The sequence below is a fragment of the Aspergillus vadensis genome, assembly GCF_003184925.1.
Source record: "Aspergillus vadensis CBS 113365 unplaced genomic scaffold BO88scaffold_7, whole genome shotgun sequence".
In the NCBI taxonomy this organism is placed as follows: domain Eukaryota; kingdom Fungi; phylum Ascomycota; class Eurotiomycetes; order Eurotiales; family Aspergillaceae; genus Aspergillus; species Aspergillus vadensis.
Genome location: NW_020292045.1, coordinates 601,448 through 629,123, shown reverse-complemented (window position 1 = coordinate 629,123; position 27,676 = coordinate 601,448). Strand labels below are relative to the sequence as shown.

General features: G+C 51.7%; 10 protein-coding genes across 10 annotated transcripts; 7 read left to right on the top strand and 3 right to left on the bottom strand.

The window, feature by feature from the left end:
- Positions 1-950: 950 nt before the first annotated feature.
- Positions 951-1,780, top strand: BO88DRAFT_336504 (uncharacterized protein; the record flags this gene model as incomplete). Its single annotated transcript, XM_025702901.1, has 2 exons — positions 951-1,044; positions 1,449-1,780. 2 exons carry the CDS (start codon positions 951-953, stop codon positions 1,778-1,780), a joined length of 426 nt encoding a protein of 141 aa, XP_025564498.1.
- A 2,668-nt stretch (positions 1,781-4,448) lies between these two features.
- Positions 4,449-6,417, top strand: BO88DRAFT_424263 (Ytp1 family protein; the record flags this gene model as incomplete). Its single annotated transcript, XM_025708725.1, has 4 exons — positions 4,449-4,710; positions 4,772-5,415; positions 5,469-6,170; positions 6,232-6,417. 4 exons carry the CDS (start codon positions 4,449-4,451, stop codon positions 6,415-6,417), a joined length of 1,794 nt encoding a protein of 597 aa, XP_025564497.1.
- Positions 6,418-7,250: 833 nt separating this feature from the next.
- Positions 7,251-8,414, top strand: BO88DRAFT_403643 (dienelactone hydrolase family protein). Its single transcript, XM_025706414.1, has 4 exons — positions 7,251-7,490; positions 7,556-7,884; positions 7,949-8,066; positions 8,128-8,414. The coding sequence occupies exons 1-4, from the start codon at positions 7,403-7,405 to the stop codon at positions 8,328-8,330; spliced, it is 738 nt and encodes a 245-aa protein (XP_025564496.1). The 5' UTR covers positions 7,251-7,402; the 3' UTR covers positions 8,331-8,414.
- A 167-nt stretch (positions 8,415-8,581) lies between these two features.
- Positions 8,582-12,916, top strand: BO88DRAFT_362629 (Gaa1-domain-containing protein). Its single transcript, XM_025703919.1, has 11 exons — positions 8,582-9,268; positions 9,334-9,471; positions 9,542-9,623; positions 9,678-9,743; positions 9,795-9,916; positions 9,969-10,172; positions 10,436-10,453; positions 10,625-10,916; positions 10,997-11,235; positions 11,297-12,165; positions 12,230-12,916. The coding sequence occupies exons 1-11, from the start codon at positions 9,076-9,078 to the stop codon at positions 12,716-12,718; spliced, it is 2,712 nt and encodes a 903-aa protein (XP_025564495.1). The 5' UTR covers positions 8,582-9,075; the 3' UTR covers positions 12,719-12,916.
- BO88DRAFT_403639 (proteasome regulatory particle lid subunit RPN9) lies at positions 12,873-14,459 on the bottom strand. The gene is made up of 3 exons (XM_025706413.1): positions 14,096-14,459; positions 13,790-14,025; positions 12,873-13,732 (listed from the first exon to the last, which is right to left on the bottom strand). The coding sequence occupies exons 1-3, from the start codon at positions 14,361-14,363 to the stop codon at positions 13,091-13,093; spliced, it is 1,146 nt and encodes a 381-aa protein (XP_025564494.1). The 5' UTR covers positions 14,364-14,459; the 3' UTR covers positions 12,873-13,090.
- An 854-nt stretch (positions 14,460-15,313) lies between these two features.
- On the top strand, positions 15,314-15,833 carry BO88DRAFT_403638 (class I SAM-dependent methyltransferase). The gene has a single exon (XM_025706412.1). The coding sequence runs from the start codon at positions 15,333-15,335 to the stop codon at positions 15,801-15,803; it is 471 nt and encodes a 156-aa protein (XP_025564493.1). The 5' UTR covers positions 15,314-15,332; the 3' UTR covers positions 15,804-15,833.
- Positions 15,834-16,268: 435 nt separating this feature from the next.
- On the top strand, positions 16,269-17,983 carry BO88DRAFT_403635 (complex I NDUFA9 subunit family protein). Its single transcript, XM_025706411.1, has 9 exons — positions 16,269-16,526; positions 16,584-16,597; positions 16,663-16,725; positions 16,776-16,870; positions 16,925-17,016; positions 17,069-17,210; positions 17,258-17,416; positions 17,463-17,798; positions 17,849-17,983. Exons 1-9 carry the CDS (start codon positions 16,378-16,380, stop codon positions 17,945-17,947), a joined length of 1,149 nt encoding a protein of 382 aa, XP_025564492.1. The 5' UTR covers positions 16,269-16,377; the 3' UTR covers positions 17,948-17,983.
- A 102-nt stretch (positions 17,984-18,085) lies between these two features.
- Positions 18,086-19,264, top strand: BO88DRAFT_486808 (uroporphyrinogen-III synthase HEM4; the record flags this gene model as incomplete). The annotated part of the gene is made up of 2 exons (XM_025712491.1): positions 18,086-18,442; positions 18,519-19,264. Exons 1-2 carry the CDS (start codon positions 18,148-18,150, stop codon positions 19,262-19,264), a joined length of 1,041 nt encoding a protein of 346 aa, XP_025564491.1. The 5' UTR covers positions 18,086-18,147.
- A 430-nt stretch (positions 19,265-19,694) lies between these two features.
- On the bottom strand, positions 19,695-20,831 carry BO88DRAFT_452223 (mitogen-activated protein kinase; the record flags this gene model as incomplete). Its single annotated transcript, XM_025710677.1, has 3 exons — positions 19,695-20,432; positions 20,479-20,674; positions 20,722-20,831. The coding sequence occupies 3 exons, from the start codon at positions 20,829-20,831 to the stop codon at positions 19,695-19,697; spliced, it is 1,044 nt and encodes a 347-aa protein (XP_025564490.1).
- A 2,866-nt stretch (positions 20,832-23,697) lies between these two features.
- Positions 23,698-27,239, bottom strand: BO88DRAFT_403632 (COPII subunit SEC24). Its single transcript, XM_025706410.1, has 5 exons — positions 27,124-27,239; positions 26,404-27,052; positions 24,700-26,346; positions 24,076-24,645; positions 23,698-23,957 (listed from the first exon to the last, which is right to left on the bottom strand). The coding sequence occupies exons 2-5, from the start codon at positions 26,938-26,940 to the stop codon at positions 23,946-23,948; spliced, it is 2,766 nt and encodes a 921-aa protein (XP_025564489.1). The 5' UTR covers positions 26,941-27,052; positions 27,124-27,239; the 3' UTR covers positions 23,698-23,945.
- Between the last annotated feature and the right edge of the window lie 437 nt (positions 27,240-27,676).

Sequence of the window (27,676 nt, the reverse complement as noted above, 5' to 3'; positions counted from 1 at the left end):
GCGTACCCTTGCCCAATATCAAAAATTTTCGCCAATCGAACTACTTCGACCAAAGTTGCGGTGGAATCCACATGGAAGGAAAAGTCTCCGAGTTTATGAGCCTGATCAGGGAATTGATTGGGCGATGCATCGGAAATGGTCCGTTCAACCACTAACTAGTACTACCTGAGGACTACACATGCGATGACCTGTAAGCTGAACGCCATATGTAAGACTGGTAAACCCTGAATGGCGACATGTCAAGATGACAGTTGTAGTCTAGGCCTCCCATCGATGACGGAGATTGAAACGCGGCAGCCTTCGTGCAAATGCCGCCAGACACAGGGAGGAAAACCTGAAGAGTGTAAAGTAAGCCGATTGAGCCGGATGTGCCGAACTCGAGGTCATGGGATCGGGTCGATCTTATCAGGCCTAATTTTTATGGCGGGTCCCATTAGGTTTGTGTGTCGGCTTGACAGCACGGATGTCCAGCAGTCCAATATGGTAATGATTGCTGCGTAGCAGTCTGATCGTGTTGGCAGATAGACTCACCAGGACAGTGGCATTCACGAAAGGACAATAGTAACATTCATCTTCATTCTCATCCTCACGGACAATTGTAACAATGTTGTGGATTTTACTTCTATCAAGCTGCCTGGAGGAATCATGCCATGACGTCAACGACATGACCGCAACATGTATCCGATCTTTCTTTCTCACGACGAGCGTCGCGTCATGAGCGATGAGTCAGTGCTGGTCATACGATGCATAAGTACGGGTGCGGTGGGAAAGGGCCAGCCAGGCCTGAAAACGGTCAAAGAGAAAAAAAAGTGGATAATATACTTGTAAAACTTAACTAGAGAAAGAGGCTCGACAATGATTGAATGATTTAATGCGAGAGATCTCCGGGAAGGACAGGAGTGTCTGTAGACGGGAAGTGCGTGGATGTAAGAAAAGGTGACGAGAAGCGCATGGACGGTGTTTATGCCGCCCGGGCAGTTCATACAGCACGGAAGAGCGCGGATGCGGATGGAGATTCTCGCCCGGTGATGCCAAGCCGCGATCGTCGTTGGGTTGTCAGAAGGGGAGCAAAAGGGCGATAGATACTGGCAGAATCATTACACGGGCACGGACAGGGCTAACAATCACTAGCAAAAAGCCCAACGTGCGAGGCCCGCCGGGTGGGGTTTGCTCCCGAGGGAAGAGGGATGCCACTAAAAGATGCCACTAAAGCCGGCAGAGATCGACGCTTGTTGGTGGTCTGCGGCCTGCCTACTGAACAAACATAGATACACGAAGTAGCTCGATATAAGGATTAAGATCGAGTACTATTGTATTGAGTACTTTGAGACTCATATTTGGCGGCTGTGTTGGTTACACTCCTGTTGCACAATCGTCGTGCTAGATGAACATCTCTCTCGTAGTTGGTTCATGGTCGCTTGTCAGTCGAACCTGTTTGTGTTGTGTAGATGCGATCGTCGCCAACCCTACTAAAAGGCCGGTCGGCGCCAGCACATCCGCGGTCTGTACCTGTCCATGGACTCCATGGCATGCACCGCTCTCCTCGCTTGTAGCACCGACTTTTAGTGCAACCGCCTGCATCACAACGTCACGCTACACTGGCATGCGCCTGAGTCGACGATCAGCCCACCAGAACCTGGAGATAAAGTCATGGGCCAGTTGGGTACATTCAAGCTGGGCCACTGTTCAACAGGGCTGGACAGCTTTCCATCCATCTTTAGGCACGGCACTGTCTCCTACATCCACTGCAACTACTCTCTGCTCATGTAGTTGGAACTAACACTAATTGGAGCGGAATTGTCCAAAGTAGTAGTCCGTAGGGCGAGAGACAGCTTGCACCGTAGATGGCATCAATCGACCTCTGCAGAAAGAGGGGTTATATTAGTTAGTACAGTAGGTCTTGACTTCAGCTCGCCCTTTGGTCGCGGAGGATACTTCCTGCTTTAGCAGCTCTCCGTCCCAAGTCCCCTCCAATTCACAGCTTGCAATAAGCCAGCCATCATGTCAAAGTGTGCCCGTGCTGCTTGCTCGTTCGCGGTCCGTTGCATATGTAGTTGGTACATGGTAGTCGGGGCTGGTGATAGATCGCTCCGCACTATGGACCAACATAACACACTATGGCATCCTCCCTTTCAACAGTCCCCACCAACTCTTTTCTGCCGCCGATGTAAGGGGAGATGAAACTGGATGCATGACTGTCCTCTGGTGATGTCGCGAAATCCAATAGATTTTGAATACACCGGATTTGACACAATCTATCCTAAACAACAGCCCCTGGCGGTTCGCTCTTCACAAGCTCGAATAGCCGCCGAGACAGAGAGATCTATCTCTCACTGTGTGTCACGTACTAAACGCTTTGTAGGCTTGTTGCGCACCATCTTACAAGTCGCGGGAAGGCGGGACCTAAGAAATTGGGCGTATCAGGATCCCTGCATTCTGGACTTCTGTTTACATCCCCCGCGATCGAATGACTGCTGCGCCTTCTGGGGGCGCTGTCAGACGGACAGAAAGGGATAGATAGATACATGGCATGAGCGTCCTGGCATACTAGTACTGATTACAGAGGACGGCGTGGAGACGAGATCGGAGCCAAACGGCGTACAGGCCACTGCCAGACACGCAGATGAAGGTGGACCGGCATAGTAGTTCCATAGACTTGCAGCCTTGCTGACCCTTTTCACCAATAGTGCGAACCTGGGCTTGATGACCCTTCTTTGTGATTCTGGCATCACAAGAAAGTTCTGCTGTCCCGCGGCATTAGTAATATATCCGCGAAGGGGGCCATGAAGCAGAAGCAGAAAGAAAAAGGCCCGAAAACAGGCGAACAGGATCCCGAAGCGGATGGAGAACAAGAAGGGAGCATCCACTGGTGCGCTCTAGGCCATACGCTAAAAGTCTGGTACCTTGGGATGAGGTCATTTCTCATGGCGCGTCAGCGCACCGTGACCTGGAAGTCGAGTATCTCTCCCGGTCGCTCCGGGCTTCCGAAAGACCGATAACCCAATCCTGCCAAGAGGAGTAATTTTCTTTTTACTTTCTTCTTTTTCCTTTGGATTTCCCTTTTCCTAGGCTCTTCTTCTCGTGCCCCTCTTCGGCTTTGTTGAAATTTGGTTCATATGAATTTGAAGAGACAACATGAGTGCACTTCTCTTGTTCCCATTACTAGGTACTAGTTCCATTTCCACACAATAAGCTTTGATTCTGAAGACGGTTCAAACCCCAGCAAGATGCATCGTGAGTCAGAGGCTGAGAGCTCGTGATCCGAGGGGGCTTTGCTACAAGTAGTAAGAGATGTATACGGATTGAATAGTAGGGATGATGTTGGAAGGGAAGTAAGATGGAAGGGAGGGATTGGCTGACAGGCGAAAAGACCCGAGAAAAGTGTAAGTGGGTAATAGAATGGAAAAGAAAAATAACATTTTTTGAATGGAAGAGGAAATAAAGTTCCAGGCAAAGGAGGCCATGATTAGTCCAAAAAGAATGATCGGCTCCATCGCTGGATGACTTCGGGAGGCATGAGTGGTAGTACCAGCGTTCTCAGCAAGACACCTCATGATGACGATGAAAGCTGTGAAGGATCGAGCTATATCATGGGCATAGCCTCAACATGGAATCCAAGAGTATCTTGGGAATAAGCATTACCCTTGTTCTGTGCAAAAAAAGAAATTAAAAGAAAAAGAGGAGATAGAGGTCAAGCAAACAAAGCAGCAGTCAGATCAGAAACCAGACTGGGGAGGTGAACACCGTCACTCCTGGGAGGCCCTATTACTTTTTTTTTATTTTTTCTCTTTTCCATTTTCCATTTCCCTGCTAGCGCGAGGGTGCCAGTGAGTAACTCCACTTTCGGCACACGGAGCTTTGGGGAGCTCCAGCAGGATCGCTTGTTTCCACGGCCTCTCGGTCTTGTTGCATCCTATCCCCGCCAGCTCCGAAGGAAGGAGAGCTGCGACCACAAGGCGCGGATGGAAAAGGAAAAATTTAAGTCATGAGTAATGATTAAATAAAAAGTCTCGCGCGACCCTCTCTGGCAATCCTCCCGGTCTTCAGCCTTCCGTCTCGTCTCTCTACCTACCTGTATGGTCCACCGTTAGTCGGTTGGGTTTCCTTGGATTCTTCGCCCATTCTTATACTTATACTTCCTGCCCTCCCTTCCCTTCCACAACCGTCCGTTGCTTCCATACTTCAGCCCTACCAACTTGTCTGTCCCCCCGACGTATTCCCACGTACTGCCCTCCGCCAGGTGGTAGCCGCGCCCATCCGCATCCCAGCTTCCTCCGTACAAATTTCTTCTGCCACCTTGCTTGCGACAAGTGGAGCTGGGAGTTGACTTGATCTCTTAGTCGTCTCTCCTGCTCGCACTTGACTCCAATTTGTCGCGCGTTGAAGAGATATACTTCCCTTTTCTTTGTTGGATCTCCCGTCCGTAATAAGATAGAAGCTCCCCCCTCATGTGGCAGCGAGCTTCCCGTGCCGCATTTGCGGCAGCTTTACTTCTAGCCTCCGTTGCGAATGCGCTTCCCCACGGAGATGATGAAGCGATGGATATGGACATGGGTATGGACATGAGTCACAGCGAGTCCACCCAGGAATCGTCTACAGAGGCAAATGACGATTCCCCCATGAGCTACTTCGCGTATGGGAAACACGGCACCGCGATTGCCGTTCACATCGGTCTGATGATTCTCGCCTGGTGCTTCATTCTGCCAACAGGTATAGCCCATTCTAACCTATCCTCCACAAAGGCATCGAAAACTAACACTCACAATAACAGCGGTCATGTTCAGCGTCGCACGATCCCGTTTCGCATTGCCGTCGCAATTCCTTTTCTTGGTATGCAACGCAGTGGGATTGCTTATTGGAATCATCTACAACAGCCAGACCCCCGATTTGTATGAGAACAACGCTCATCACAAGATTGGCTGGATCGCAACCTGGGTCATGAGCGCGCAGGTCATCATGTCATTGATCTTTGCCTATGCTGGCAGAGGCGAGTCGGAGTCGACTTCTTATGAACGGGCAGCGTTTCTTCCCGTTTCTACCGATGAGATGGAGAGCCCCCAGATGTACTCTGGTATCCGCCATTCGTACCGCTGGTCGCGCGACAGTGGACAGGGCACGGAGAGAAACTCCTCTTCCCTCCACAGTCGCCCTGGGTCGCCTTCTTGTGCCTCGCCTTCGGGTGAGTATGACGGTTTCGAAAAGCCCGAGGATCCGCTCCCCGAACACTCGTCCCAACCGCGCGGTTGGTTCCGCATCCCCTTCGCCGACCGATTCCTTGCCAGTCGTGTGCCTCGTATGGTCTCTACTCGGGCGCTTCGCATTATCTCGATCATCTATGCTGTTATCGACAGAATTATCTTGCCGTTTGGCTTCGTGGCTATCGCGACCGGTGGTGTGACTTATGGTGGTCTTATGGTAAGTTTCTAGTATAAGCCACTTCGTTGATCTTCGCTAACGCGCCTTTGCAGAGAGGCAAGGAGGTCTTCAATGGTCTTGCCCACTTTATCAAAGGAGGTATCTTTTTCTGGTATGGCCTTCTGACTCTGGGACGTATGCTCGGCTGCTGGGCCGACCTGGGTTGGGCCTGGAATGTGAAGCCGTCCAGTCCCATTGTCGGTAAATGGAAGGCCAAGATCCCCACGGGTGAATTCACTGAATCGTTTGTGATCTTCCTCTACGGCGTCACCAACGTTTTCTTGGAGCATCTCACTAGTTGGGGTGGCGCATGGACTGCCACTGATCTTGAGCATGTGTCCATCTCCATCATGTTCTTCGGTGGCGGTCTCTGTGGTATGCTTTTTGAGTCGAAGCGCGTCAAGGGCTGGTTGAATAGCACGGTTCTCCAATACCCCTCTCATATGAGTGCGCACACGTCGACAGATACCGCATGGCAGCTTCCTGACACCCAGGGCGTATCACTGAACCCCATGCCTGCGCTGGTCATCCTTCTGTTGGGTATGATGATGGGTTCGCACCACCAGGATAGTATGGTATCGACCATGGTGCACAAGCAGTGGGGTAACCTCCTGGTCGGCTTTGCACTGGCTCGTGGTATGACCTATGTCATCATGTACCTCAAGCCCCCGACCTCCTACCTTCCATCTCGCCCGCCAACCGAGATCGTCGCTGCTTTCTGCTTGATTTCGGGTGGTTTGGTCTTCATGCTTAGTGTAAGTTCAGCAAAGCAACCGCAATGCGTCCACAGGACATGTTGGCTAACTCTTAGGATAGACCCGGAGCGTGATCCAAACCCTGGAGTACTATGACCTCGACGCGATGTTTGTGTTCACAGTTACTATGGGACTGACCGCCTTCATCATGTCGTGCGAAATTCTCTCCATTGCCCTGAAGGCCTGGGCGGTGAAGCGGGAGTCGCGCCCTGCGCTGCCGCCTTTCCAGTTCCCGGCCTCCGCCTGATTTTATTCATGTCTTCCGTTCTGCCGGACTCCATCTGACTCGAGACGAGTTTGGTGACGACACGGGACAGACACGCAAAACGAACAAACTCCCCCAAAAAAAGACACCATCTGCTTTTGACAGCATTATACCCCTTACAACATTTGATTTTCTTCGGCCTGGTGTCACGGCTCGGACATTCGGGTGACGATCATAATACGACCATATATACCACGGCCTTGTCTATGACCCTATTTATCTCTGATGTGCCCCCGTGTTAATGAATGATATCCCTGTGATGGAAGGATAATGAGGAGGTGATTTATGACTTTCCTAGTTCTACCGACATAATGAAACCACAATATACCATTGTATATGGACTATCTACATTTACTCTTACCTCTATCGTACCCAGAACTTTGTCTAAGACTAAGCTATAATGCCCCAGTTAATTCCCCTGAATCCTCTAGGTGCAGATCCCTTCTTCACACTTGAACAGACGGTGGAGGTAGATCCCGGGGTTAAAACTCGCTAAAATCCGAGCCGCCTGACGAAGCTTAACCAAAAAGCGTGACGCCCGACGTCGGCGAGAATTGCCGGTCGGCAGACTCTCGGGGGGCGTTTTCAAGGTACACGAACCGCCACCCGGCGAATTCTGATAACCTCCACGATGGATATTATTGGTAGCCGACTTGACATCCTTTGCTTGAATGGCTGTAACATAGGCTCATGCGCAATTGAATATTATGTCTAGCTATTTGATTGGGCGGTGTCGGACATCCTACCGTGTCATTCAGACATTAGTAATGGGGTGAGGGGCAGCAAGTGGGGAGGGGCATTTTTGGGGAAAGAAGACGGTTCACAGTGGATGCTGCTCATTTGAGGCAAAGCCCTGTGGATATATCTAGTCGCCATTCCCACCCTTGACATCCTTGTCACTAGAACTATCCCATATACCTTTTGTCTATACATCCCTTCAATACACCAACCCTAACCACCCGTCACCATGGCCTCTAACCCTCCCGGAGCTTGCTGTGCCCAGGGCTTCAAGCACGAAGGCACCCCTGTCGGTGAAGTCAAGAAGATCAACAACAGTATGTTATCCGACTGGATCTTTCTCGAACCATGACCCCCTTCTAACACCATTTTTCCCGAACAGTCGACACCTACATTGTCTACCCCAAGGACAACAAGGCCCCCGAGAAGGCTGTCCTCTTCCTGAGCGACATCTTCGGTCTCTTCAACAACGCTAAGCTCCTCGCCGATGAGTTCGCCAACAATGGATACCTGTGTGTCCTTCCCGACCTTTTCAACGGCGATTCCGTCGACCCCGTCGCCATGGAGTCCGGCAAGTTTGACATTGGCGCTTGGTTCCCCAACCACCAGACCGCCAACGTCGACCCTATCGTCGAGTCGACCATCAAGTACATCAAGGGAGACTTGGGCGTTAAGCGCATCGGCGCTGTCGGTTACTGCTTCGGTGCCAAGGTGAGTTGAAATCGACTCTCTGAAAGGTATTTTGTGATCGTTTGCTAACGAGGCGTGTTTCCAGTACGTCTGCCGCTTCATGAAGGACGGCCAGGTCGACGTTGGTTTCAACGCCCACCCCTCTTTTGTCACCCACGAGGAGCTCGGCGCCATCCAGGGCCCTCTGTCCATTGCTGCTGCTCGTAAGTGGAATCCTTCATCGCAAGGCGTGTGAGGCCGCGCATGCTGACTTGGTTCAAACAGAAATCGACAACATCTTCACCACCCAGCTCCGTCACGAGTCTGAGGAGACCCTCATCAAGACTGGCAAGCCCTGGCAGATCAACCTGTACAGCGGTGTCTCCCACGGCTTCGCTGTCCGCGCTGACTTGAGCGTCCCCCACTTCAAGTGGTCCAAGGAGCAGGCTTTCTGCCAGGCCGTCAACTGGTTCAAGCAGTACCTGTAAATGTTTGAGGTAGAATTAGCGGCATCTTCTGTACATGTTACCATTAGTTAGATAATGAACCGGCATGAGGCATGATAATTTCGGTAATTATTAAAGCGAAAGAAAATATTGTAGAGAGAAGTAAGCGACGAAGGTAGTTACTCTATAAATAATAAAGGAACGATAAGCGTTATCTTCCACGTGACCCCGGAGGATCCGCGCTGGGAAGAGAAAAGGCGAGACCAGATCAGCCTTCAATTTAGAAGCAACCAGATCCAGCCACCCCCGGAAAGCACTAAAGTAGTGCCTCTGCTCTCTTCCCTGGGGCTGTCTGGCCTTATCCTTTGACTCATTGTTTCCCGCTAATTTTCTGCACTGCTTGAGTTCTATCCGTTGGCTTGTTTCATCTTGGCTCAATTCCCGTCGCGTATACCGGAGTTTGCGTGCATTGCATCCCGTGGCTTCAAACCGAGTCATTGCCAATGATTAAAAGTCTATAAGTCTCTCATCAAAGCCATCAGAAATACCATCTCTCGCATTGTCCAACTCGGTTCCGCTCCTTCCTCCCGACCCTACGAGACATTCTCAAGCCCTCGTGGCCATTCCATCGCTCCCTAGACTCCGCCAGTCCCGTGTTGTACATCGCACCTCGACTTCCACGGCGCCTTCATTGACATATTTCGCCTGCGACACTATCGACCTTCATCTATCGTTGTAATAAACTTGCCTTGACATATCGCCTTGCTACGGCCATTCGCCTTCGACCATGGCCACTCCCGCCGCCCTTCCGCCGCTACCCTTCAACCCGTCCAGGGTACGATCTTACGTCCTCCGCCTACCGCTTTTCACCCGGCTCGTGCTTCTAGCGATTATTGTATTCTGGCTGCTGGAGCTTCAGACAATCTGGAGTGTGGTACAATGGGGCTCCGTGATACCAGAGGAGGTTGGATTCGGCACTAGTATGTCTCTTCGGGCACACGTGGCCTTGCTTGCAAGTACAGCCAGGTTCTGACTCTTAGGACAGTGTACCGTCTTAACACCTACCCTTTTATCCACTTGGGGTTCTTCCATGCCTTCTTGAATATACTGGCGCTCACACCCTTGTTGGAGCGCTTCGAGGCCGAGCATGGCACATTGACCGCTGTTGCACTGTTTATTGGGCGTAAGTTGCTTCATGGTGTGCTTTAGGATGAGTGGACGAATGTGCTAATGGATGTTTACTTCTCGTTTAGCTCTTTCTACGCTCCCTGCAGGCATTTATATTTTGATCGAGAAGTTTGTTCTGCATAGGAATACCGCGGTCGTGGGTTCAAGGTGAGTGCGCTGTAGCATCTCCGGGTTGTGAGATAGTCTCTAATGAGTGTCCAGTATCTGGGTCTTCCTTCTCCTGGGCTCCGAGGCCATTCGGACCTTCAAATCAAACCCCTACTTTAGGTATGTTCGAGCACTAAACTCTGACTCAATTCCCGACTAATGCGGCTTCAGTCTCGGGTCGACCAAGATTCCCACGTGGACGTCGCCCCTGTTCGCATGCGCTCTTGTCTCGATTCTTGTGCCAAACACCAGCTTCCTTGGCCATTTATGCGCTATCCTGGTTGGATACTTGCGTAAGTAGTTGTTCTTCAGTAGACCTCGGTTCGCAGCTAATCCGCTCGACAGTCGGCCTTGGGGTCCTCAAGATTTTCGTTCCCCCGGAGAAGGTTCTGAGATGGATTGAGGGCAAACTCAATCTGCTTGGAAGACTGCCACACTACGTGTCAGTGGATCAGAAGACGTACGGCCGTTATGGTGTTCTTCCTACGACTACCACCGGCGGAGAAAGGGGAACCCCGATGAGCTTCCTCGGCTCATCGCAACGCCTTGGTCCGTGAGGACTAAGAACTAACGCTATACCTAAGCGGATACATTCTTGTGCATATTTAATTAGCATTATACGGCATTCAATAGTGACTCGCAATATTGCGGGGAAAGCAAATAATACTGAATCTAGGGGTAGTTGTGCAGGTGGTCTATAGCGGTTGACGTAAATTTGCGGGCAGATCGATTAGTGCTCCGTAGCGGCGGTAGACATCTTGCTCCGATCAAGCACCACCATCACCATGGGATTTGGTTCCCTAATGCTTCAGATCTCATGGCCTTGAAATGTAAGATACATATTAATTTCCACTCTAACACTCTATCTCCAATAATCGTTGCCCTTTTTCTTTGCCTTGTCCTCCCTACAGCTCCATGCTACTCACCCTCCACCTTACCCCGGATTGTCGCGAAGGACACCTCAAACGAGACCAGACCACGCTGACAGGTATTCATAACAGCTGCGATCCGCAAAGTGCGGAGTAACCCTCACTTCCTCTTCGTGCACCTACCGCACATCCTTTCCTTCATTTGCATCGTTGCCGGCGTTGTCTGGCTCCTCCTACTCCCCCTCAACGATTACTCCCGACAGACCTACATCTCCGAGAACGCGCTCCTGCCGGGTCAAGTTCACGCCTATTTCTCCGGTAGCGAGCAACACATCTTCCGCGGATACAAGAAGGAGCTAGAGGGGGTACTTCAAGAGCAGACTGCTGAGGGACAGGAAGCGTGGAATGATGCCTTTACTCCTGCGTATGTTGCTGGAGCTCCGCACCACTTACAATTTGAATAACTGGGATTGCGTTGCTGACGGGACATGTAATTCTGCTTAGTGTGTCAGATAAGATTCAATCAATCTTGAAAGCAACCGGTTTGAAAGTCGCCACGCAGAACTACGAATACACGTCGTCAGGGATCACGCATCAGGGACAGAATGTGTACGCGATTATTCAGGCGCCGCGAGGAGATGCCACCGAAGCTATTGTGCTCGTGGCGGCTTGGAAGACCGTGGAGGATGAGCTGAATTTGAATGGTGTTACGCTTGCGCTGACGCTGGCGAGATATTTCAAACGTGGGTGGCTTCCTTCGTCGTTATGGGATGTGGTATGGTTTGCTAATTGGACGGAGAACAGGGTGGTCGCTGTGGTCGAAGGATATCATTTTCTTGTTCCCTCCGGATAGCAAGGCAGGCACTCAGGCGTGGATTGACGCATACCATGATATGCAGCCGGCGTTTGTGCAGCCTCTTCCCTTGAAGAGTGGTGCTTTGCAGGGAGGCTTGGTGATCGAATACCCGTTTGACCATCGCTTCGAGTCTCTGCATATCCTCTACGACGGTGTTAATGGCCAGTTGCCTAACCTAGATCTGTTTAACACGGCTATATCCATTACCGGTGGGCAGATGGGCATCGGGACCAATCTGCAGGAGATGTGGGATCACGATGATAGTTACGAGATGCGGTTGCAGACCATTATGAGAGGAATGGTCAAGCAGGGCTTTGGCTATGCCACCGGTCCTCACAGCAGTTTCATGCCGTATCACATTGATGCTATCACCCTCCAGACGAAGGGCGAAGGCTGGCAGGATGAGATGGCGCTGGGCCGCACAGTTGAGAGTCTCTGCCGCAGCTTGAACAACCTCCTCGAGCATCTGCACCAGAGTTTCTTCTTCTATCTTCTCATGCAGACCAACCGGTTCGTCAGCATCGGCACATACCTCCCCAGCGCGATGTTGATTGCCGGTAACTTCACCATTATGGCAATCGCTCTCTGGCTCCGGACAGGCTACTACCCTGGCTCGCAACAAGCCTCGAAGCCCACGAAAGAACAAGTCTCAACCACAACCACAGAGAAGCACGACGACAAACAAGCGCCACCTGTGAAAGCAGACGCCAGTAGCAACATCATAGAACGCCAGCTGGCCCTCCCACTCACTCTTGTCGTCAGCCTCCATCTCCTGGGTCTAATCCCCCTCTACATCTTCAACAACATCCCCCACCAGGTCCGTATCCCCTCCCCCCCCCTTCCCTATAACAACCCAAACTCCTCCCTAACAACCAACGCAGTTCTATGAAACAGCAACCTACACCAGCATCCTCGCCAACTTCGTCCTCCCCCTCCTCCTCTCCGCCACCCTATCCTACACCCTAACCCCCCACCCACAACAATACCACCTCATCAAATCCTTCTCCCTCCTCATCCTAGGCCTCTTCCTCTCCACCCTCGCAACCCTCAACTTCTCCCTCTCCTTCATGGTCGGTCTCCTCTGCGCCCCGCTAAGCTTCATCCACCGCATCAACCCGCAAACTACCTCCCGGCCCCTCAGATACATCCTCAGTACGCTCGCTCTCGCGCTATTGAATGTGCTTTCCCCGCCTGTCGTCCTGCTCGCAGCGTGCTGGTACTTCGGCGCTGATGTCGAGACGGTCTTGACGCAGGCCGCTTTCGGGTGGGATGTCTGGGGCGTATGGACGCAGGTCGTTGTTTGGTGTGTTTGGTGGCCTGCTTGGGTGGCCGGGTGTGCGTTGGTGGGGTTCTCTCTGTTCTCATCCTGATTGAATGAGAATAAGTTAAGTATATGTTTAGGGGGTCGGATCAGGGGCATCATAACATGACTTATGGGTAGAAGAAGTCTTACTTAGGTGGAGGCAAGGATAGATAGATCAATAGTTCGTTGTTTCTTTTTCCGCTTTTGTATCATAATAGGCATGCATTTATGTATGTATAGGTTAAAACGAATAATATTAAATATCAGGTGTTATTGTGGATGTGATTGTAAAGAGAGCTAGAGAGGGCTTCGTAGATCTCAATTATAATGAGGTTCTAGTACTTGTTCGTACATACATGCATGGTAACTCTTTTACCCATCAGACAGGACTAATCATAAGGAAAAGAAGACGATATAAAAGAGATAGAAAAATGGGGGCTTATGCAGCCCACACATCCTTTCCAACGCCCTCGATCCAGTGACCCAGCTGGTTGACACCAGCATCCCAATCCTTCAGACGGTTCCGCATGCCCTCGATCTGCTTCATATCCAGAACCTTCGGTTGCACCCAGTTGATCTGGGCGACTTGCGCCACCTGATCAATGGCACCCTTGAGCAGACCCAGCGACAAGGCCTTCATGATCAGATGCTCGATCTCCTGGGGCTTGACCTTCGTTTCGGCGGAGATGGACGAGAAAGTCAGGTTGCGGTCGTGCGGGGGCCGACGGAAGACCATTTCCGTCAGCGCCGACAGGGAGATCTTCTGGTACAGGAAAATGCGGTGCTGCTCGAGCAACTGGTTCTTGGAGATGTTTCCGGCGAGAACGTCGTAGGCGGTCAGGTCGCCGCGGTTGAAGGCGAACAGGAGCTCGCGCAGCCAGCTGTGCGGCGTCTCGGTGAGGGAGTCCAGGATCGGGTGCAGGAGGAGTTCACCGAAGTTGTAGATGGTGTCGGAGACGAGCGCGGCCACGCTAAGGTTGTATGCGCGGGAGATGCGCTCGGCTTCGCTGAGATCCTCGAGGTTGATGCACGCGAGGTAGAGGAGGGCGTTCTTGTAGAAGGAGGCGAATTCTTGTTTGGCCTGTGGATGGGAGAGAAGGATTAGTGAGGTCTAGGTGGCGGGTGCGGGGGGACATACGTGGTAGTAGTCCGCGTTGACTTTGTAGAAGGATGCGTGCACCACTGTCTCAACGGAGTCGAACGTGTCCAGCACTTTCTGGCATGTCTCCAGGTCCTTCTGCGCACCGTTCAGGTCTTGTAGCCGTTGCTTGACGTTGGCGACGTCCGCGAGGGCGTAGATGTAAGCATCTTGTGACTCGGGCTTGTTGACTTTGTCTGCCAGCGATGTGAGGAAGGTAAGGCGTTCTTGGTCATCTGGTGGCAATAGTGTTAGCGATGCCTTTGGGTTGCGAAGATCCAAATAGCGATTAGCTGGAATACGAACTTGAGCATTCTGTTGACGCCATCAACCCCAGCGAGACGAACTTGAGCTGATTGATTCTGTCGGCGAAGCTGAGGACGAAACTCTTGAATATCGGTAGTCGCTGAGCAGCGCTCTCTGGTAGACGGAAGAATTCAATCAAGGAATCCGTAAGCTGATGCCATAGTTTGCGTTCCCAGTAATCTTCGAAGCTCAGGAAATAGGCCTGGCATTGCTCGGGAGCTTGCTGCAGCTGGTCGGCGAGGAAATCGGAGATCCGTTGGTTCTCCATGTTGGAGGAGGATTAGGAAATACGGTATGAGGTCTAGAATGAGATGGATGAGAGACCGGAAGGAGGGAGAAGGAGAATGGACGTAATGGGGGGAGATGGAGGCAGGGAAGCTGATCTGAAGTGGAAGCGGAGCTGGTCGTGATGCAGCGCCGTCGAGCTCGGGCGGTGAGGCACATGACATCCTACATCATCTTCCGTCTACTGCAGTATACTTATCGCAACTTCTCCGGCTTCATTTAGGGTGAGAACTAGCGTATCCATCCATTCATTCGTTCATTGGACAGAAATTGCTGGTCCTTCTGTGAGCGTATCAGATGGAGTTGCCTAATCCGCTCTAGGGATCAACTTGGCGGCGACATTGGAGGGTCTTCAAGAAGTATCCGATATGTCTCCGAACCTGCCTACTGTAAGCTTCTAGTTAATCTACTCAGCCATGGTCAAGCAAGCTATAAATATGGCTTTCTACACCCGTCTTCCACCTTTCTCGTAGTCATTCCAGGATATTTTTCCAATAGCAGTTGATCAATTAATCCATCCATAAATTTCTATACCGTGATACCCAAGCTGTGTCTCTAGTTGTCTAAAATGGCAGAGCACACAGAGAGGAACCGTCAGTACTTTGAGTATGTGCACACTACCTTTCTTTTGCTTGATAATGTTGTCTCATACTTTATAGCATGCTGGCCAAGTCCTACACCAGCGACTTCAGAAGTATTCTGGAATCCATTTGCGGACTGGTGGATAGTCACCGTCCTTGGATCAGTGATGCATGGACCAACACGGAGGCTGGAAAGGGAAGAGAGATCAAGATGTTAGAGTATGCATGTGGGCCTGGACCTGTTTCTTTGGTAAGTCATTATGTCTTGTTCGAGTTGCTGTTGAACTAGCACTGTCATAAACCGCGAGCTAATTTCATAGACATTGGCACCTTTTGTCTCGAAGATCGTTGGACTCGACGTTTCGGATAATATGATTAGCGAGTACAACAAGAATGCCCAAGAAGCTGGCTATGGTGATAAGATGGTCGCACTCAAGGGTGACCTTCTGGCTGAGTCTGCTCCGGCAGAGCTCTCAGGGCCCGAGTACTTTGACTTTGATCTCGTGGTTGTCAGCATGGCCCTCCACCACTTCGAGAGACCAGAATTAGCCATGGCCCGCTTTGGAGAGCGCCTGAAGAAAGGTGGTGTGTGCGTAACTGTCGACATTGTGCCGGACGATCACCACCATGGCCATTGTCACAATGTTGAGCATGGCTTTGGCGATGCTGCGCATACGGTGAAAAGCCACGGCTTCACCATGGATCAAATGAAGCAGCTGTACGAAGAAGCAGGATTTGGGACGGGCTTCAAATATGATATTTCGAAGGAGCAGGTTGTATTCCGCAAGGACGGGAAAGAGCATTTGAAGACCATATTTATTGCTCGTGGGCAGCGTGGGTGATCCCGATGGAATAGCATGCTCATGCTTTGGTGATTGGCTTAGAAATGCGATATGACAAGCGTCGCGTTCATTCAGCAGCAATTCAATGTCCATAGTCCACAGTTTCTGCAGCAATTGACTTTGTAGTTCATGGTTGTTAGTGGTAGGTTCATTTGGATCTCGACATGACGATGATGAGCGCCTAGCAACCAATCAGAGGCTTCGAATAGTCAGACGCGCTCCGGTGTGAAATGCAGTGATGGCCATAACCACGCCTCCATAGCTAGATATGTATGTAGATTCTGCTGGCTGAAAGATTCATTCTTCTAGATACTTGATTATTCACTTAATTGTCTGACGGACAGGTAGAAAAGAATTGGCAGACAATTGAAAGGTCGAGGGTGCTGTCCGAAAAAGGACTAGCGCCAAGTCCCGTGCCAACTCCAGGATATTCGGGACCACGACTTTCGACCAGCTGCAGTACAAGTCCTGACGTCGAGCTACGCTCTCTCCCCTCTCCTCACCATTGTCCATTGAAACACCGATCCGGACGCAGTTCGGTGGTCTCGTCCGTTTCATATCCAGAATTGAGACCATGCAGACGTCCCGGGCCGTCAATTCCGCCATGGGCGCCAGGGCATTTGTCCCCGCTCCCAAGATCCGATTCCAGATCCAGCGCCGGAATCTTCAGGATGTCGCGATCACTAGAACTGGAAAGCCGATTCTGAAGGTCCAGGGTGGCCGGTAAGGCGCATTGCCGTTGTGATGAAGCTCCGCGATGCTGACTAGACTTTGCTACAGGTCCTCTTTGGGAGGTACATATCCCTCTTCTGCCGCGCCGGTCTCACGCTACCAGATGGCTAAAATTGCTCTACTTTAGGACACACCGCGACCGTCTTCGGTGCTACTGGTTTCCTCGGTCGTTACATCGTCAACAAGCTCGGTATGTTGGTTAATTGGTCGGAAGGGAGCATAGGAATTGACGCCTTCCAGCTACGCAGGGATGCACCGTTGTCGTCCCCTACCGTGAGGAGATGACGAAGAGACACTTGAAGGTCACTGGTGACCTTGGCCGTGTCAACTTCATTGTATGATCCGTCAGAATTTGGGTGGTTTTGATTGGCCCACTAATCGTGGTCTAGGAATACGATTTGCGCAACACCCAGTCCATTGAGGAGGCTGTGCGCCATTCCGATGTTGTCTACAACCTTGTCGGTCGTCAATATCCCACCAAGTCAGTGATTCATGGGCACAGGACAAGCGACGCGCGGCTAATAATTGGGCAGGAACTTCTCCTACACTGACGTTCACGTCGACGGTACGGAGCGCATCGTTGAGGCTGTTGCCAAGTACGACGTTGACCGCTTCATCCACGTCTCTTCCTACAACGCCAGCCGGGACTCTCCTTCCGAGTACTTTGCGACCAAGGTCCGTGGATCGATCCGCCATAGTTACTTTTATACTGATTGTCGCAGGCCTGGGGTGAGGAGATCGTCCGCAACATCTACCCCGAGACCACCATTGTCCGCCCTGCGCCCATGTTCGGTTTCGAGGACAACCTCCTCCACAAGCTCGCTCGAGTGACCAACCTCCTCACATCGAACCACATGCAGGAGCGCTACTGGCCCGTTCACGTATGTTAAGATGTTGACCTTGTTAGGATTGAGCTGACATACGTAGGCCATTGATGTCGGTACTGCTCTGGAGCGCATGCTGCACGACGACAGCACCGTCGGTCAGACCTTCGAGCTGTACGGTCCCAAGAACTACTCCACCGCCGAGATTGCCGAGCTGGTCGACCGCGAAATCGTCAAGCACCGCCGTCACGTCAACGTGCCAAAGGCCATCCTCAAGCCCCTGGCTTACTACCTGAACAAGTACCTTTGGTGGCCCACCATCTCCGCCGACGAGGTGGAGCGTGAGTTCATCGACCAGGTGATCGACCCCAACGCCAAGACGTTCAAGGATCTCGACATTGAGCCTGTCGACCTCAGCACCCTGACCTTCCACTACCTGGTAAGTGACCCTCAAGTGAATCAATCCTCTCGGAAACTAACAATGTGCAGCTGGGCTACCGTAGCGCCTCGTACTACGATCTCCCTCCGGCCACGGAGCGCGAGAGACAGGAGGAGAAGAAGTACCTGCACGTTCTGGACGACCAGTAGTCTGTTTTTTTAGTGTACATAACCTACTAGACCCAAATTTCGTTTGTTCCGTCACAGTGTAGTTGTATTACTCAGTAGAAGAATAGCCGCGGCATCTCCGCATCCGTCCATCCCACTTCACCACAACAACAACCCTCACTCATCCTCGTCCACAACCACAACCACACTACCACACCCCCAATTGAATACAAATCATCACAATGCCCTCCCCAGAAAACACCAACAAACCCCCGATAATCCTCCTCAAAACCAAATCCACCCCGCACGACAACTACTCCGACTACTTCCACCACCCCACCAGCAACTACACACCCACCTTCATCCCAGTCCTCTCACACAACTTCCACACCGAGAGACTACGCTCCATCCGCGAGCTCTTCACATCCGGCCAATTACTCCCTTCTCAGAAGAATGACCGAAAATACGGCGGCTTAATCTTCACCAGCCAGCGCGCAGTCGAAGGCTTCGGGAGAGTACTTGCTGAACTTGACAATGGTAATTCACCCCACCATCACCACAACGCCATCACCACCACATAACCACTAACAAAAAACGATTAAATGAGAAACAGACATCTCAGCACTAAACACATTAGTCACCTCCTCGCAAAACCTCCCCATCTACACCGTCGGACCGGCAACATCCCGCTCCCTCACCACCATCGTACAAAAATACCTTCCGCACGCGAGCATCCACGGCGCGGATACAGGGAATGGAGAGGCGTTAGCGAAGTATATTCTCGAACACTATAACTCGCTTTATACTACTACCACCACCACGACGTCATCAAATCCCAATGGGGAAGATGATGTATACAACAAGCACAAACCACCGTTACTTTTCCTCGTCGGCGAACAACGACGGGATATTATCCCGCGGACACTGATGAACCCCGATCTCCCTCCCGGGGAGGGTGTTGGTGTTGATGAGGTGGTTGTGTATGAGACGGGGGTGATGGAGGGGTTTGAGGAGAGTTTTAGAGGGGTTGTGGAGCGGGAGAAAGCGGTTATGAAGAATAATACTACTACTGAGGAGGGGAAAGGGAGGGTGGTGTGGACGGTGGTGTTTTCGCCGACGGGGTGTGAGGGGATGTTGAGGGGGTTGGGGTATTTGGATGATAAGGATGGTTGTGGTTGGGGGAAGGTGGATGGGGAGAGGAGGAGGAGGTTCTTTGTTGCGACGATTGGGCCGACGACGAGGGATTATTTGAGGAGAGAGTTTGGGTTTGAGGCGGATGTTTGTGCGGAGAAGCCCAGTCCTGAGGGGGTGGGGGAGGGGATTGAGAGGTTTATGAGGGAGATGAAGACTTCTTCTTAGAGTATTGGGGGTTGGTTGGTGTTGGTGGTGTAAGATACCTTTGATGTGTATATACCCTTAGCTTAAGAAGTTATTATCACTCTATATCAATCGCTAACGTAATGTATATTCAAGCTGGACTATCGCTGAAACTGCACGCCGCTTCCACATCAACATCAACAATAATCTCGAGATGCTGCAGTCATGACTCCCTCACATATGGGCTATTCGACATATTACTGCGTACAGGGCACGCGCTGCTGCGGCCTGTTCTCTATGCATCATGGGTATGTGCTAAGCCAACTCCGTCCATCATGTCAGGCTCTGCCTTTGTTCCGTGTCGGGTGGTATATCAATTGCATTCATCGACTTGTGAAGCCTTTACCGCATAATCTCCTCGTAGATCAGGACTGCGCTACGTTAGTAATTAGAATCTTCGATGTAGGCGGCATTACTCACGCTTCAATTGCTCCTTGCTGAGTGCATCCTTGTTCTTGTCGAAATCAAAGAAGCCTTCGGGGATCGGAGGCGCCGTCGGCTCGTCATCAGGGTCATGGTAGGGCTCGAGGTACGGATGACGCAACGCCTCCTCGACAGTGATACGCTTCGCAGGGTTGAACGCCAGCAGCTTCTCCAGAAGATCAAGCGCCAACTCGTTGCTCTTGGGGAACATTGCGCGGAAGGGGATCTTCTTCTTGAAGGGCAATGAGCGAATGTACTCCCGAGCCCGGCGAGACTTGATGCCGTAGTAGTCCTCCATGGTCGGTGTGCCGAGGACATCAAGAATCAGAGTCAGTTGGTGGTGGTAGTCCTTTCCGGGGAACAGCGGCTTTCCACTCAGCATTTCTGCCAGAATACAGCCGACACTCCAGACATCGATCGCCTTGGTGTATTCCTTGAACGTCAACATAATCTCCGGGGCACGGTACCAACGCGTCGCGACATATTCCGTCATGAATCCAGAGTTGTCGTCGGTCGATGCGGCTGACCGGGCCAGACCAAAGTCACAGACTTTCAGGTCGCAGTTTGCGTTGAGGAGAAGGTTGGAGGGCTTGAGATCACGGTGGAGAACATTGGCGGAGTGCATGGCCTTGAGCGCACGCAAAGTCTGGTAGATGAAGTATTGGCAGTGGTCATCGGAGAGGTCCTGGGTACGAATGACCCGGTGCATATCCGTTTCCATCAGTTCCTAGATCCGTCAGTTTCATCTTGTCTAGGCTCTGCAATGAGCGTACCTGAATCAGATACACCTCGTTGAAGCTCTCATAATTCCGAGGCCTCTGGATATCCAGAATGGAGATGATGTTCTCATGGTTGAAGTAGCGCAGAAGCTTCATCTCACGCAGAGTCCGCAAGCAGAACATCGAGTGGTCGAAGGGAGTGATCTTCTTGATGGCGACCTTCTGGCCAGAGGGCTTGTGAATAGCAGAGCTTCGGTTCATTAGTACGCCGCCATCAGTTATATGTGAGCAACTCACCAAACGACACCGTAAGCTCCCTCACCAATAACATCCTGGATCTCATACTGGTCGGAAACGTTGAACGAGATCTTGCGCGACCCCCCTTGAGGAGGCATTTGCTGCACCATGTTTGCGGTTGTGTACTATCAAGTGTCAGTCGGAGTCAATGAGCGTATATGCTGCAATCAGTAGTGTTGGGCCGTGTTCTCATTATACTATCTCATCACATCTCATGACACCCTCTGAAGCGACAAGGTAGGCCCGTCACATGCAGCAACAAGATGGCCTATTGAGTAACACCGCGACCCACCACATGTTCAAGCAACAGACACCAGGCTAGCGCTTACAGGAGGGCTCTCGATTGAAGTTGGTTATGTTGGGAGGCTAATAACCGCCAATGCGCATGCTAGGGCGAGAGTAGTAGACGAGTGACAGTCGTTCGGGAGCTGTCAAGGATCGGAAGCGGGGTACAGCGCGTCTGCAATCGAAACCACGGAGGACCCGCAAGTAGCCGCCAGGAGTTTCGGAGGCGCTTGTACGTTCGGGATGTGAGGGATTCAATGAAGAATCGGGAACCAGTAGCGGTTGGTCGTGAGGCAGACTGGGTGAGCCGCTCAGTAAGGACGTGCGGTGGATGTACAGTAAGTGATGGCCTAAAATGGAACTGGGGGATGTCAATGAACCGATCCAACACGAGCGGAGAGAACCTTTTGTAATACCCAGGTCAAGAGGCAAGATGTCGCTGAAAAGGAGATGAACTTACCAATGTTGAGGAGCTATTTTCACACTCCGTCTGGCGTTTCACAGTTCCGTTCTAATTTTAATTCCGTTGTATGGTGAATCCCTCGTAGCTTGCGCTATGCAACCGCGAGTCAGTTTCAAAGGGTTCTTTGAGCTTTCTCGAATGAGTAGTGGAAACACACCAGGGGCAGATCGGAGAGGGGGGAAACACAGAAGAGAGTAAGCGCAGAGGGAGGGAGAAAAGACAGCAGGAGCAGTTCGAGGGGATGTGGAGAGGGGATGGAGAGACACAGAGCAATAGTGAAGGCAGTAGTAGGAAGCAATGAGGAGACTAGCGTACGTAGTTGGAAGTTAATAAACCGGGCGCGGATCGGCCAGAGTGGGGTGGGGCTGGATGAAGAGGATGAAGAGAGAGAGATGAAAGAAGAAAGAGGATGAGGAAGATGAGTAACAAAAAAGAAAGAAACTTGACAACAATAGCTACAATAGATGAATAGAGAGAGAGAGAACAAGTGTTCTTGCGCAGTGAATGCGTGGCCTCTCACTTCTTTGAAGACGCAACACAGATGAGGGGGAGAGAGAGAGAGAGAGAGGGACAGAGCGAGAGAGAGAGAGCCTACCAAATCTCGGGATGCTCCAAGAAGACCCGGAAAACGTGGAGCAAGTTATCGATAGAAGGCACCGACCCAAGGAACGACACTCGATAGCAGATAAGCCACAAGCTGTAGTTTAGGGAATTTTGAGGGCCAGGGGGAAAAGTTGCAATTGATAAATATAGCACTTGAACCAACAATGGAGAAACTACAACTAACTATGACCACCACCAACAAACACCCACCAGTGGGAGAGTCCGAAAGTTGAGGGAAATTCCATCTTATCCAGAAGCAACTGGCAGCGAGACAGACCAACTGGTTAGAACAGAACTATTTGGTTACGGTACGGTACGCGTGCCTGATCCAGTGTTTCCACCACTTTTAAGTTCCACCAGGAACATCTCCATCATCACCATCTAGACTATCATCAACTTCATGGAGAAAGATATCTACCTTGGTTGACTATAAATTAAACTATACACCATATACAATTCAGTCCCAAACTCAATAATCTATTTACACAAATTCCCCATCAATCCCAAACCCGTCTCTCACTTTCATCTCTTCATTTCATTTCGTACCATTTCTGGCCCCCTCCTTCTACCCAAACTAACCCCATACTAACTATAACTACCACTTACTACTTACTCTTCCAAGCAAGAATTCGAAATGAGTCTACTCCGTACAACTCACTAACTTACTCCATACAGTAGGAGACAAGACAGACCCGTCACTCGCAACAGCCTCACAGTCGATCAACCCGGTCCCCTCCTTACATCCTGTCATTTTAACGTGGCCGTCAATCACCCACACCCTAGCATGAGCCCCTCCCCCCTCCCTCTAACTTCTGAGGCTACGTCTCGACCAGTGTTTCAACGCCTTTTTCTCCGCCCAGACGAGACACACCTAAACAATCAGATACTACTACCGCCACGGCGCCAAAACCGCAACCCAACCCATCCCTCAGTTTCACACTCAGTCCTCTCCCCCCCACCAGCTCCAACCAACGCTCTAATCACATTCCTTCACACTACCTACCTACCTACCTATCTATCTGGTGTCATTCCCGCACAGATAAATTTATCCACGGAGTGAGAGGGAGGGGGGGGCAGTGCCCATCAATCAAACAATCAATCAAATCACACTACGCTACTTTACTTCATCTCATCACATAAGACTAGTCTACTAATTCTCGTCACATTTTCCTAGATACAGCTCGTACTTCGTGCCCTTTCCGCGGCAAGCAAGTGTCCATTCTCCCCACCCGATTCGTCCAGCCAGCCAGCCCTGCCCTGTGATCTAAAAGTTTATGGTGCAGGTCTTGTCACAGGCTCATACTCCATAGTAGTAACTTAGTTTTTATGTGCAGTGATGGGAAACCTTTTTTTGCTATTTATTTAGCACGGGAAGGGAGGTTAGACTTATCTTACTCGTCATTATCTACTACTTAAGAGGAGGGAGGGAGTGGAGACACGCACTGTGTATGGACGGGAAGGGAAGTAAGTCTGTGCCCTGTCGGTGTGGTAATGGCACATGTGGGTGGGTATCATTCGGAATGGAAATGAGATGGCCATTGCCGATGGATGGTGGTGAAACCACTTAGTACTGACTATGTATAGAGGCTTTTATATTCTATGAAGAGAAGCGCGAGGTTGAAGGTATAAGGTATTATACTTAGACGTACTCCGCGGTACTACTAGTAAACAGAGAGAACCACGGGCAAAATATTTGGGCCGTCCATTTTTTCGTTTCTTCCCATTGCATGAACAACAGCAGCCGGAATAAGTTACAACATCGCCAAACAGACAACAGAATCCATGGGGAATGTATGGTGGAATATCTTCCATATAAGTTACCAAAACAAAGGAAAATGGAACAAAGATAATTCGGAAAAAAAGAAGCTTATCATTACTGAACAACCTGTAGGCGTGTTCAAGCTCGTCAGCCCGATCTGACTCCCAAGTATGTGAAAACGAGGTGTCCAATGCCGGCAGAGGTAGAGCGCTTATGGGGGGGAAATAAAATGGGGTGATCAAACCTTTTCCCGCAGCGAGCCCATCCACTGCACCAGGCTGACGCTCTGGTCAGCACGGTCCTCAACCAGCATGGTCTGCGCCCATAAGCGGAGTCCAGGCTCTCCGTCCTCCTTCACCACATACAGGTGTGGCACCACAATGCTGCCCACGCCCTTCGACCGGTGATCCCGGCTCTTCTCGATCACCGCCCGCACCCGCTGGTTGAACTCATTGTCCACATCCGGCAGGTTCTGCTTGCCCACGCGGAGTTGCGACTTGTCTTGCAGGCCAAAGACATCTTCGATCAGCTGGGGCACTGCATCGCGTCCAACCCAGAGGAACTGCGTCTGCCCGTCATCGATGAGGTAGAGACCATAGGGAACAATGCGCTCGGATGACAGGTTGATCGGGGGAGGGAGGAGGATCTCGCCGGTCTGCTCATCGGGCAATCCAGCAGTGTCGGGCATGTCGTGAAGAGAGTACATCTTGGGGTAGATGTACTGCATGAGGAGAGGAAGGGGGAGCGTCGAAAGCAAGCAAAGGGCAGCAGAGCGCATGTCGGTTGGTATTTGCGCGGATTTGCGAAGACCAAGCTAAATGGTGTTAGCAAATACGGTTGAACATGCAAACTTATGGGCAGGACTTACGTTTTTTATCATGGCAAGGAAGAGCACTGGCAAGCCTCTCAGGTTGGCAGGGAACTGAAGACCACCACCGCTGACACTGCCTCCAGCCAATTCCTTCCGGTAGGTCGACAGCAGTTCGACAGCCTTGGTCTGCAGAGCCTCGCGGGCAGGCTCCAGCCCGCTGCTCAGTGCCCGCTCAACAGCCTTGTGACTGAAGTAAGTAGCAACAGCTTGTTGATCGGCCGAAGCGTAGACATCAGCCAGGTTCTGCGTCGTAGGGAGCGCCAGAGTCAACACCCGGATTCTCCGCTCGCCGTTGCATGTAGTGTGCAGGACCGCCGTCTGCAAGCAGACAACGGGTTTCGTGACAGTCTCGTCAATCGCCACTTCGACGACATAAGCTTGGTCACGCGGGAATGCAGGGAAGGCACACAGGTCGGAACTGCGGTTGAAAAAGTTGCCGTAGAAAGTGTTCATGCGCAGACCGGTCGTAGCGCGGACACGGAGCACAGCCTCCAGGCCAATCTCCGAAGAAAGGTAGTCGGAGAATTCACGAGCGAACTTGATCGCATCCTCTCCACGAGCGGCGTTCCATCCAGGGTAGAAGTAAGTCTGACCACCGGTGTAGCGGGGCAGGTTACTGAGAGACGCAACGTCTTGGTATTGCGAAGAGAACAAGAACATGTCAACAGAGACCTGCGCCTTGGAGCACTCGACAGCGAAGCTCTTGTAGAAGCTGTTCGCCGTCTGCAGCAGACTGCTCTCTTTGCTGGTGCCGAGGACCTTCTTGTCTTCTCTCATGGTCAACGAGCCATGGCCAATGTTGGGCAGAGAGGAGCTGAGCACGGTCATCTTGCCTCCCACGGGGGAGATGAGCTTGTAACCAGCACGCAGAGCGGATCCCATGGCGCAGGCGTTGCTCTGAGTGTTCTGGAACATTTCTTGCAGCTTGTCGAGGAAGATCTCAATGTTCTCACGGCACTCGCTCAGGGTCACCAAAAGATCGCCCGGAATGGGAAGGAAAGGCTCATCCAAATCACTGATGACCAGCATTCTAGGCTCCGAGTTCTCCGAGCCATCGCGGGGAATACTGAAGTAATGGAGACTGGAGTCGACCGCAATGAATCCCAGTCGCGTCCGACGGTCCGCATTCGGGATCCGGTCAAGGCTCTCCCTGATGCAGCGGGCAGTGGTAGCCAAAAGGCCGTTCGTGACAGAAGCGTAGCTCACGTCGATCAAGAAGAGGTAGACAAGCGGCTGCGGGGGCCGGACCATGTATTCTTGAGGAGCAACGAACTCGACCACCGAGTGGTTGAGATCAGGCCTCAACGACCTGTCTGCGGGCTTCTGCAGCGCGGTATCCCAATCAAAGGCCTGAGGCACATCGTTTGTCAGGTTGCACATGTTGCATCGCCAGCGGTGTCCATGGTCGAGGAATGTCACGAAAGGATTGATGTAGGATCGGCAGCGTCGGCAACGCGAGATGACTTGGTCTGGGACAACAGGAACGGGGTCTTCGGAGTCATGGAGAGCTGCGTAGGGCTGGATGACAAGAGCAAAAGGCAGCTTGGACTTCTTCAGTAGCGAACTTGTTGTCGGGACGGCGTTCAGGGTCGAGCGAACGTATTTCGGAGGGCAGTTGGCATAGGGAGAAGGGTAAACGCTGGTCTAGCGGGAAAGTCAGCAAGCCAATAATTCGCAACTTGGATGACATCAGAGACATACACCGGGCGGCAGAACAATGGGGGGTGGCGGGTAATCGAGCTCGGCGACATTGAAGGGCTGGGTAAGGAGATCGGTTGGGTAGAGCTGGTTGAGGGGAACAGCCCGCGGGGCCTGAGCCTGGGGAGCTTGGGCGACCGGCTGCGGTGGCAGGAGGTGCGGATCAGTCATGCCCATAGCACCAAACTGCTGGGTCATCTGTGCGACTTGAGGGCTGGCGGGCGCCGCATATCCTGGGGCCGCAGCCTGCATCTGAGTTGGGTCTGCTCCATACATAGGTTGCTGGTATCCCGCAGCCTGTGGTTGCGGCGGGTATGCTCCGTAGCTGCCACCGGCGGGCAACTGACCTCCCAGAGCAGCATTGGCACCAGATCCAAAGTCAAAGGCTTCGCCGGCATAAACACGCTTCTTTCGGCCTCCAGCCTGGCCTTGGGCCGGGGCACCAGCAGCCAACCCCGCGGGTTGTTGCACGGGAGACCCATAATCGGCAGGCTGACCGTACCCTTCCTGGGGAGGGTAGCCCCCTTGTGGTGCTGCCATGGAGGATTATGTGTATTTATCGTCTGTCGGAGAGAAGGTGAAGTGGTTTCCCGGGGGTTTGTTAGGGCGATCTCGAGGGTGTTGCGCGGTCGGATAAATCGTCACTGGCTCACTGGATCGTCGGTCAACATTCGAAGTGGGAGGTGGAAAGGGGAATGGAAGGCTAGAGGGACGGCGGCATACTAACAACCAAGGATTTACCGGATCGCAGAAACACAAGTGTCAAACAGAGGGGAAAGAGCACGTCAATGCCACACTCCGGAGCAGGCGAGGTGTCCTGAAAGAGTTGGGAGGAGCTGTGGGAGTCGGAGAGGCGACGATGAACGATGGAGGATGATAGGATGGATGATGGTGTACGGTGGCCTTTGCGGCTGCCGCGCCTGGGCCAATCAGCTCCCCGCGGCCTAACCGACTCTCAAGCAACTTTCACTGAAGCCCATTATTTGGGCATATTTTATGAACCATTTGGATATAGACAGGCTTGCAATGCAGAAAAACTGAGTTGACTTTCATCTCTCAAGATTATTAAATTACAAAATATAATGGTTGTGTTAACATTTTGGTAAGTCATTGGGTAGTAGATAATAGTTGTGTGGTGGTCGCTGCCTTGGGCTTATGATCTCATACTCATTAGGGATGGTAGTACTGGTTATACTCTAGCCCTACAGCATCAATCAAAAGCTCGAAGACCGACAGAGCTCTATTCATTGATCGAGATTCTTGGGCCTGACAGGTT

Bases quoted from the DNA above. Each gene is read 5' to 3' on its own strand.
- BO88DRAFT_403635 (XM_025706411.1), top strand. From the start codon at position 16,378: ATGCAGACGTCCCGGGCCGTCAATTCCGCCATGGGCGCCAGGGCATTT. The intron at 16,871-16,924 runs GTATGATCCGTC...ATCGTGGTCTAG, and splicing joins TTGGCCGTGTCAACTTCATT to GAATACGATTTGCGCAACAC. The intron at 17,417-17,462 runs GTATGTTAAGAT...TGACATACGTAG, and splicing joins AGCGCTACTGGCCCGTTCAC to GCCATTGATGTCGGTACTGC.
- BO88DRAFT_403632 (XM_025706410.1), bottom strand. From the start codon at position 26,940: ATGGCAGCACCACAAGGGGGCTACCCTCCCCAGGAAGGGTACGGTCAG. The intron at 26,347-26,403 runs GTATGTCTCTGA...CTTTCCCGCTAG, and splicing joins CCATTGTTCTGCCGCCCGGT to ACCAGCGTTTACCCTTCTCC. The intron at 24,646-24,699 runs GTAAGTCCTGCC...AACACCATTTAG, and splicing joins TCCTTGCCATGATAAAAAAC to CTTGGTCTTCGCAAATCCGC.
- BO88DRAFT_403639 (XM_025706413.1), bottom strand. From the start codon at position 14,363: ATGGAGAACCAACGGATCTCCGATTTCCTCGCCGACCAGCTGCAGCAA. The intron at 14,026-14,095 runs GTTCGTATTCCA...TATTGCCACCAG, and splicing joins GGCGTCAACAGAATGCTCAA to ATGACCAAGAACGCCTTACC. The intron at 13,733-13,789 runs GTATGTCCCCCC...TCCCATCCACAG, and splicing joins TCAACGCGGACTACTACCAC to GCCAAACAAGAATTCGCCTC.
- BO88DRAFT_403638 (XM_025706412.1), top strand. From the start codon at position 15,333: ATGATTAGCGAGTACAACAAGAATGCCCAAGAAGCTGGCTATGGTGAT.
- BO88DRAFT_362629 (XM_025703919.1), top strand. From the start codon at position 9,076: ATGGCCACTCCCGCCGCCCTTCCGCCGCTACCCTTCAACCCGTCCAGG. The intron at 11,236-11,296 runs GTGGGTGGCTTC...GACGGAGAACAG, and splicing joins GCTGGCGAGATATTTCAAAC to GGTGGTCGCTGTGGTCGAAG. The intron at 12,166-12,229 runs GTCCGTATCCCC...CAACCAACGCAG, and splicing joins TCAACAACATCCCCCACCAG to TTCTATGAAACAGCAACCTA.
- BO88DRAFT_403643 (XM_025706414.1), top strand. From the start codon at position 7,403: ATGGCCTCTAACCCTCCCGGAGCTTGCTGTGCCCAGGGCTTCAAGCAC. The intron at 7,885-7,948 runs GTGAGTTGAAAT...GCGTGTTTCCAG, and splicing joins GTTACTGCTTCGGTGCCAAG to TACGTCTGCCGCTTCATGAA. The intron at 8,067-8,127 runs GTAAGTGGAATC...TGGTTCAAACAG, and splicing joins TCTGTCCATTGCTGCTGCTC to AAATCGACAACATCTTCACC.